The sequence below is a fragment of the Pezoporus flaviventris genome, unplaced genomic scaffold (genome assembly GCF_033815535.1).
Source record: "Pezoporus flaviventris isolate CSIRO_AGI_PZ_B2104156 unplaced genomic scaffold, CSIRO_AGI_Pfla_v1 ptg000045l, whole genome shotgun sequence".
NCBI classification, from domain to species: Eukaryota; Metazoa; Chordata; class Aves; order Psittaciformes; family Psittacidae; genus Pezoporus; species Pezoporus flaviventris.
In genome coordinates, this window is record NW_026892593.1 from 8390543 (window position 1) to 8400208 (window position 9666).

The following is a 9666-nucleotide window of genomic DNA, read 5'->3' on the forward strand; positions in this document are numbered from 1 at the left end:
AACAGTAGTGCAAGTGAAGGGAAGGGGCAGGAGGAGATAAGTGCAAGAACATCAGTCACTGTCCCTTCCATCAGCATTCTCCTCCCTTCATACGATTAACCCTAAAAATAAAACCTCAAGAAGAGATGTTTACCTGGTTATGCAGATAGGTGAAGCACGTTTAACGGTTTTGACACCTACACTTTTATTAAGTCATACAAGGTAAAACTGGAGAGCAGGCTTCCTAACTTAATGAACATGAAAACTCCTCTATAGAAATACCTCAGAAATACCCTGAGGAAAAAAAAAAAAAAAACAAAACACAAACACCTACCACAGCTTTCTCATTCCAGTAACCAGAATATTTGGCTGACATCCCTTTCAGCAAGTTTAAAATCCAAGATATAACTAAAGAAACCCCCTTCCCATGCCAGAACACTTAACCAAGTGCCCCAGTGACTCAGAAGACAGACATATGCCTTTCAAATTCAAAACACTTCCAAGAAATATAAATCTAATAATTCCTCTAATCTCTGCACTTCTAAAGGAGACCTATATGACAAACTGAGCGAGCCAAGTTTAAGCTCAGGCACTGGGGAGTTGCATCAGAAATCGGTAGTGGAGAACGTGACAGCTGCAAACAAGGCCTCTACAAGAGGTTTCAGATCTGATGTTTCAGATTCAGGATCCGACGTTGAAACAGATCTTGTTTCAGAGAAAAATTATTTATTATTCCCCAATCAGAATAAATTTCTGCTATGTAACCTACACACAGAGCTGCAATGTGGAGAACAGGAGGGGCTTTGTTTGTTCTCCAGCTTAGAAAGTAAATGATTTTGTTCTCCTAGCAAAGCTTGACGGTTATCTCACAGAATCTAAAAGGGGACAGGGTCCCTCAGGAGAAAGAAACACTGCTCCAAATGCACCTCAACCCTGAATGCTTACGTTAACATCACCACCAGCTCTCAAAACTAAACTGCATCTAAATCTTGAACATCTAAAGAAATTTAAGAAGTCCTTCTTCCTCTCATACATCCCACTTAAAACCCTGAACACTTTCTAGACATTGTCATTACAGTGGTATATCTAAACAGAAACGTACTGAACAATTCAAAAGAGAGCGATTAACAGGCCTCACAAGCATGACAATGACTACTGACTTCAAGGAGTTCGGCAGGAGGGAGGGGGAAGTGAGGCAAGCCACACAGTTCAGAAAAAGGGGGGGGGCAGAGGAAACAGAAGTAAACAGAAGGAAATGTTTAGCAGAAGAAAATAAGATTACCTGAGTAGCAAGATGCATGGTCCCAGCTACAAAGTAGGGGAAAAAAGATCCAAAACTTAACGGAACTTAGTAAGCCAGGAAAGTGCCATTTCTTGAAAGCTTAAACCCCAGAAGTGTCATGCAACCCAAAGCAAGAAAAGTTATCAGAAGAATCACTGGTAAATTCCTACCTGAAGTCTAATCTATCAAAGGCATCAGAAGAAAGAAATGAGGGGGAGGGGGAAAATACTACAAGGAGAAAACAGCTATAGTACCATGTTCAGCCTTGTTGCTTACACAGGGAACCCTCATCTGCAAGTTAAGCATACCACTCTCATTCTGTAACTGGTTGCACACTATGGTAATCTTACCAGCAAATGGATCATTGAAGGAAAAAAAAAAAAAAAGGAGGGAAAGGGAAATTCTACACAGAAATGATAAGAAAAACAGGAAAGATGGTTTACACCTCACAGAAAGTCTATGGACCAAAACAAAGAATTTCAGTGTCTCCTGATGCAGTGGGGAGTGGCTGAGCTGAGATTTACACTGGTAAGAAAACAATTTCAACTATGAACTCCAAGAGCATGCTATCAGTTAAATGACTGAGTCAATAGAGTCATAAACTGGAACAGCAATCATTTCTGTCAGATTCACTTGTTTCCAAACAAGTATAGTTACACAATTCTTCATCGCACTGTCAGAACATACTTGACAAGTGAAATTTAAGCTTAACCAGCATAAACCTCGCATCTGCAAGATAAATCATGCATGTGGCAAATTGTTCTTCCACATTCTCTGCATGCTAGATCATAATCTCAGAAGGGTTCACTCAACTCCATTCATTTAACTGAAATGCAAGCTGTGAGGCCTGGTTATGACTCTGCAAGTTAAAGGCCCTCCCAATGAATTAGAAGACCAGAGAAATCATCAAATGAAGACTTGTTCAAGGAAGAGAACAAATATTTTGAAAAGCTTTAAAGACATCATTCATCTTGGCTTCTTATCACTTAGCAAAGCAAGATGCCTCAAAGCTAAGCTCTCTTACCTAGTAATCACTATTGCAAGCAAAGGACAAACATCAGCTCCTATAATCAGTTTTTTTGACTGGTAGGCAAAAAATCTTCTCACAGTTTCTTCCTCAGTGTCAATATCCCTTAACCCTTCTTAGCATACGGAAAACACTATTCCTACTACTCAAAGTCCTATGATGACACTTTTCATGTGCAAATGTCATTTGTTCACTGTGTACCCTGATTCCCTGTACCTGATTACCTACAACACAGTCCCAGCAATCCCCCAAAACCAGTTTTGTCATTCTTTTCCCTGATCACCCTAGCTTAATTCCTCACTTTTTCCAGCACTACACTCTGCGCAGGCCCTCCCTCTCTCTCTCTCACCAAAGGATAGCTTTCTCCCGTAGCATCTGCTGTTATGTAGCAGAGTATGCACACATCTAATGGATTAGAAACTCCTTCCAGTTCACAGACACTAGCATCTTTCTTAATACTAAGTTCAGCTGGGAATTCTATCCACATGCAATGGGTCTCCACTTTGGCTACAAACAGACGGATGGATTTTTCCCATCTCTATAGCCTCAAAATAATCAAGGAAATCTTACCCTTTCCACCTGCTTGTCTTTCAATCATTTCACCTCTTTTAGAGGCTTCTGTGCCTCCAGTCTGCTCACCTGCCCAATTTTCTTTATGGCAGATGAAACACTGATATGTGCAACAGTTCTGAAAGCAATGAGAAAAAACAATCAATGCTGTCAATTTTATGTTGCTGCTCATTTTCCACAGCACCAAAAGCAGAACGGTTGTCTAACTGCAAACTCCAGGGAAAGGAGACTGCACTTGCCTACATAAGGTTGTTTTTTAGAAAATATTACTAACTGCACATATGACAGTTTCTGTGAACTCATCACACATAAAGAGGCATATTTTATTCCTTCTTTCCCCCATATATTCTGTGTGCGCAAACCTCCCAGGTTTTTGTTATACAAAATTCTCTAAATTCACCACGATGTCATCTCTGTAGGCTGCCTACATTTTTTTCTCTCCTATCCTACCCTTCTTCACCTTTTCTACAGCACCTACGCTTATGTCTTTTTGCCCCAACACAAGATCAGAATAACCTCCCTCTTACAGAGCTTTTGTGTGCTATTTCCTCCCCTCTCTCAAGTCAAGATCACCAATTCATTCATTCCACATTCACTGCTGCAACCAGAGTCCCTACAGTATCTTCCTCTAGTCCACATCAGTTCCAGCAATCCCAACACACAAGCTCTTCCTATTCCACCTTCCCACTCAAATATATGATTCTTAGTTTTCCTCTGTACTTAGGATTCTGCATGCCTCCCCCCACTCATTCTTCTCTCCCTGTATCAAAACTGCATTTCTCCTTTCCTTTCTGAAAAGTAAATTATTCACAGGATTAACAGTACAAACCTGTTCTTTACTCTACATTCAAATACAGACCCACTTTTAAAAGGCTGGCTGCTCTCAGCAGAAGACTCGGTGCATCCCTCACTTCTTACAGCCTTCTCTGCAAAAATACAGTTTAATTAACACAATTTTTCATTCACATAGGAAACTATGCCACAAAATTTTAGCTTTAGAAACCACTTCCTCTAAACAGAGATCTAGAGACCTAGGTGCCAAACAAGCACCACTTGTCTTGGAAAATGTTATTTGTTGCCCATACTTAAGTTTTCACAAAATAAAGGTTAAAAGATCTGTTCTGAGCAAACAGCAACTAAAAGGTCACATACTTGTGCCTGACAATATTAGGTTCTGAGAAAATAGACTTTCCACATGCAAAGTGCAGAATCCCCTCCTCTCTCAAATCACTGCTTCCAAGAGGGTTCACTTAACACCATCAGTGCAGTAATTTCTCTTATCAACGTGCAAAAAGCATTTCATCCTGTTATTGTAATACTGTTCTCAGATTAACGCGATTGTGTAACACTGTTAGGACACTATGACTATCTGAGTGAAGATGGCTATTATTTTTTCCACAGCTTTGCTAAAAAGATATTGGGCAAGTTTCTTAATGGCTATCCTTGAAGAGAAGGAGGCTTCACCGACATCAAACATGTACTATGCATCATTTCTGAATTCCTAAGCTATCTCTGGACAGGAACAAGGTGGGGGAATACAAAAAAAAAAAATATTCACAGAATGGTTTGGGTTGGAAAGGACCTTAAGATCATCTAGTTCCAAACCCCCTGCCATTGCCAGGGATACCCCACACTAGACCAGGTTGCTCAAGACTCTGCCCAGCCTGGCCTTGAAGTTTGCCAGGGATGGAGTATTTATCACTTCTTTGGGCAACCTATTCCAATGCCTCACCACGCACACAGTAGAGAATTTCTTCTTTATATCTACCCTGAACTTCCCCTGTTTAACTCATAAATGAAACACTTGAAAGCACTGAAATGACAAAATCTACTTGCACACCAGAAACTGAGAACCCAAAACCAGCTCAGACTCAAAATTCCTGCAACATGCCAACCAAACATAAGAGGAAAAAAAAAAGTCCCGTCCCCCCAAAAAAACCTCAACAAACATACACCTCAAAGGTAAATAGGTAAATGAACCAGAGACTAAGATATAAGATACCAGTGGAAATTATTGGAAAATCCAGTAAGGCAGCCAGACAACATAATCAATAGCCTAAAAGGCATATTGATCTTAATAACTGTTCTCTACAAGCTTGGCTCATCCTGTAAGTATAGGTACAGACCACAAAGTATCCTAAGCCTACATAACAGCTATAATTGTTCTTTCCTTTGAAAGAAAGGAAGCTTGCTTAAACTAGGTAATGGAGTGAATGTTCTGAGTTCCTCATATTTCAATGTAAATGCAAAAGCATCAATATCGGGTTTAAGGTCACGGGAGACTGAGAATGCATAAACTGGAAATAGAAGCATGTATTCTTGTACTGTCTTCATGTACTTTTACTTCCTAAGCATGTACTGATGATCTCAGTGAGCAAGAATCTAGCCTAATATCTTGTCTTACCTGGTATGGCCATTTTTGCCCATTAATAAACTAACCCAACACTCCTCCCCTTTTCCCGATGGCTTTGAACATTACTTGGAAGAGTTTAACCCTGTGATCTTCAGGAAATAAAGCAAACCTGAAGCAGCAACTAAATTAGATTGCATAAGCCATGCAACCCTACATTTTAACTGCATGCTCTGCAGTACTCAGTGACTTCGGCTGTAAAAAATAATAGCCTAATAAATGAGATCACTCACGACTGGATTTTAAATCTGGGGGAGGAAGGGGGTTTAACATGTGCTCTTCCCCATTTTTCCCCCCAGAAGAATGACAGAAACTCAGTTTTGCTCTCAGATCTCTAGTAAATTACTAGCCGCCCTTATTTCCCTAATAGGTAAGAAAACCTAAGGCCTCTGGCAGCTTCTAGCTGACGCCATCGCTAATTCCACACCCCCTTTTTTGACAGGATTGACGGCAGAGTAAGCCGCCACTGCCTTCTACACAAACTTACACAACGCCAGAGCTCTACCACCACGGTCTCGCACGCAGTGCCCCAGGCCTGGCTACCCGCGGCTCTGCTGAGGGCAGGGCGCAGGAGCAGACAGGTATGGCCCCCGCGAAGCGGCACTGCCCCGGGGGCAGCGTGCTGAGGCGGGGCGGGCGCAGGCAGCCATTCTAACTGCTCGACCCGAGCATCACGACCATTTCCTGCCCCGCCACGGCAGCTACAGCAGCTCAAGTCACCTTCACCCACCGTGCCCAGCCCGGGCTCGCTGCCCCTTCCAGACCTCCTTTAGCCCTAACTCCCAACCCTCCCTTCCCGCTCCTCAAGCTGCGGGCAGCGAGCGATCCCCGGCGAGCCGAGCACAGCCACAACGCCCTCCCCTCACCTTTCGGGAACAGCAGCTTCACCTCCCCGTTCTCCTCCCGGCCTGCCACGCTCAGCGCCCCGCCGCCATCTCCCACCGCCGCGACCACGGGCAGGGCGCCGTGCTTCCTCTTCTCCTTATCCCGCTTCTCTTTGGGCCTCTTCGGCTTGGCGCTCCCACCGCCAGCGCCGGCCGCCCCGCCGCTCCCGCAGCCTCCCGCCTCACCGGCCAGAGCCAGGCGGTGCCGGTGGTGGCGGTGCTGGTGTGGCTGGTAGGAAGAGGAGGGAGAGGCGGACGAAGGCAGCAAAACAGCAGGCGACAGCAGCTTCCGGGGCAGTTGAGAAGGGAAAGCGAAGCTCCCCCCGCTCCCGGAGGGGCCAGAGGAGAGCGCGGGGAAGCCCCACGCCGCGGGGTTGCTGTAGCTCGGCACGACCGCTGGCAGTGGCACTGACTGCTTGCTGCTCCCGCCACCGCCGCCCCCTTCACCGTTGACGCGCTTAGTACCCTTCACGCTCCTCTCATCGGCTCCCTTCATCTTCTTGGCGGCTGGCTGGGACCCACGGGAAACCTTCGCGTCCGAGGCCGACCTAGCGCCAAACGGCTCCAGCTCGGGCGACGCCGCGCCACGGACAAGACTCGGCAGCTCCGCCATTTTGAGCTCCTGCTTCTATTTACTCTGCGCTCGCCTCAACCGACTGAAGCGGGAGGGACAGCAGACATCCTCGCCTCCCCCAATAGAAAGAGGAGGCGCCGGAGAGGCACGGGGATTGACCAATCGCAGGGCGAGGAGGGGGCGGGCTGTCAGGGGATTGGGGGAGGCGGGCTCGGCTGAGTACGCAGTCGGAGGGGTGTCGTTGTGAGGGTGGGCGCAGCAGCCGTAGCCTGGGGAGGGCCGCGGGCCAGGAGGCGGTGCTCGGCTGTGCTCGGGGCGGGGCCGGATCGGATCGGTCCCCGGCCGTGGTCCGCAATCCGGGCGGGTGTAGCGGGAGAGCGCCTCGTGCCAGGGGTGTCAGGGCAGGCAGGCACCCCGAGGGATGGAGGGCCGCGGCAGCCGTGAGGAAGGCCCAGGGCTGAGGGGCCGCACCCCGGGGAGCCCCTCCGTGGAGACCTGAGGCGCGTTACAGCGGGTTCCGGAGGCACTAGCGAGCCGAGAGCCGATTTTCGCTAATTCTGAGGTTTTGAGTAGCCCCGCTGCCGCCCAAGGCAGCCCCGAGGGACGTTCCCTGAGAAAGGCTTCTGTTTAGAGATAGGGAAGTTTGGAATACTGCCTTTCCCGGGTTACCCAGGCAGCAGCCTGTGAGTCGATGAGTGCGGGCAGCTGCAGCGCTCGGGGGCGGTTCAGACGGAGCTCTGTGCGCCAGCGGGGCTCGGCTAAACCCGAGTGTTCCACAGCCCGCCAGGTCATCGGAGGAAGTCAGCCCACGGCCTGAGGTCTGAGGCAGATGCTGCAAAGGTTTGCTGCGGTGTGGGACAGTCGGGTGTGAGTCTCATCAACAAGATCACTGACACCAGACTTCTGTGCTTCAGTAAAGATACTGCGCTGCTGCAGCCTCCAAAGCCAAAATAGCAGCGTGGCCTATAGGGTAGGGTTTATTGTCACAAGCAGGAGCCCTCCACATCTATAAATGCCATAGCCCTGCTCACATGCAGCAGAGAGTGAAATTCTCCCAAGACTCAGTGCAAGCAGGAAACGGGCACAGAAATAAATCAAAGGTGAGCCCTTGTTTCCTGGATTGTTTGCATTGCTGTTCTCCTGCTCCGGTCGGTGATACCTGCAAATCTTCTTGTCGCAGTGAAAAGAGCAGAGTAGCCAGTTTTATTTATCTGGCCGGCTTCTGCCAAATCAAATTGCTCTGCGTAGTTTTGCATGTGATGTAGTAGCAGACAGACAGGTTTTGAGATTGGATTTCTTTTGCTTCACATGCTGTTTTCATTTGAGCTGCAGCTGATCAGCCTCAGAATAGGCTTGCTCCTAGCTCTCTATCTTCTGCTTTATCTTTTACAGATCGTAAACCATACAGAATCTGGTTCAGTGTTCATCTCAACAGCAGTGAAGAATACATTTTCCATACCCAGCCAACTCTGCTTAAAGGATTTTTCCTTCACATGATTCAAGTCTCACTACTGGGAGAGTGTATCCTCACACTATTTCTGGGCATGAGGGGGAAAACGGCATCAGCATGAAAGCACAGGCAGAGCATTTCACAACATGTGTTTGAGCAGTAGTCAACTAACATCCAATCCCAGACTGAAATCCAGGTACAAATCCACCTGTATGTATATAGGCTGGTGTAACTAGAATAGGACTATGAATGTGAAGGTCATCTTCAGCTGCCTTAGAAATTTATTACTTGTATTATGGGTGAATAAAAACCTATGCATTTTAATACTCTAGAATGAAAAATTGTAGGCACCTCATGGCACTGTCTCAGCCTTGCAGGCCTTACAACCCACTTCATCTTATTTCTACGCTGGTATTGATACCAAACCCACAGTATGTTAAGTTCATTCAATAAACTTCATATAGGCCACAACTGTATTTTCACCCTGTCACGTTTGGGGGGCTTTGAAAAACAGAACAGCATTTCCTGAGGGCTTTGATCTTCAACTAGAGTAAATGCTAGGGAGTGCTTTCAGTCCATGAAACTTGACCACAACCTCTCTGAAATGCCAAAATCATCTAGGAGTACATTACTTTTCTCCACGTGGCAGGCTTGGCAAGATTTACTAGGCTAACTAGTTAGATAGCTGTCTAAATAGCTGAATACCTTCAAAGGTGCACTTACATTAATGTAGTTAATAAAAAAATTTTCATATTTCTGAACTTCCTATTGGACATGGTGGATGTTTAAATAAAGATGCATTGACTCATAATGCAACATATTGATGTGAAAACAGGTATGAAGATAAAATTAGTGGGAGAGGGAGTCAGCCCAAAACTGGATGCTAAAACTGACTTGTAAACTTAACAAATGTGCAGCAAACTTGAAAGGACAGCTGACAATATGCTACTAAATTTCAGTCAGGCTATTGTTTGCTGTGCTTGTTGAAGTACTATAACATGCTTGTAAGCATAAGCCAAGCTTTTATTAGTGAATTGTTTAGCAAAATCAACTGGAGCAAGATGGCAGAGTACCTATTAGGTGTAATTGTTGCTTGCTGGAAAGCAATGTGACTAATGTTTGGAGCTTCCTGCTGCTATCTCAGGTCCATTTGTCAACAAGGAAAATTATAAGGTGCTTGAATTCAGAAGCCAGTTCCATGTTTTCAGCTCCCACAACCCTGCTGCTGTGTGGTGGCCAGGTTCCAGGAATAGGTGGGGTCCCTGTCACTTGTGTCACACAGCACTGTGATGTTGCTGTACCTGTAGCGAGCACACATTCCAAAACATTGAAACCCAATTTTAGCGTGTCTCTCTTTCTACGTCTTTTTACTTTAATTAAAATTCCACAGACAGCCACTTATAAGTGAGACACAGACAAAATGAGAAACACCAAAAATACTTCAGAATAATAAGAGTCTTTGAAAAGAAAGGGGTAAATACAAGCAAAAT

General features: G+C 45.9%; 1 protein-coding gene across 2 annotated transcripts in view; it reads right to left on the reverse strand.

Annotated features, from left to right (window-relative positions):
- The window catches only part of RSBN1L (round spermatid basic protein 1 like), a 53384-nt gene extending 46512 nt beyond the window's left edge, over window positions 1-6872 (reverse strand). The window contains exon 1 of one of the 2 annotated variants that reach the window (XM_061467335.1): window positions 6135-6872. In XM_061467335.1, the coding sequence (XP_061323319.1) occupies window positions 6135-6765 (631 nt within the window). In that variant the 5' untranslated portion in view covers window positions 6766-6872. The remainder of the gene's footprint in view (window positions 1-6134) is intronic. The other variant, XM_061467336.1, reaches the window with a different exon arrangement.
- Window positions 6873-9666: the final 2794 nt, after the last annotated feature.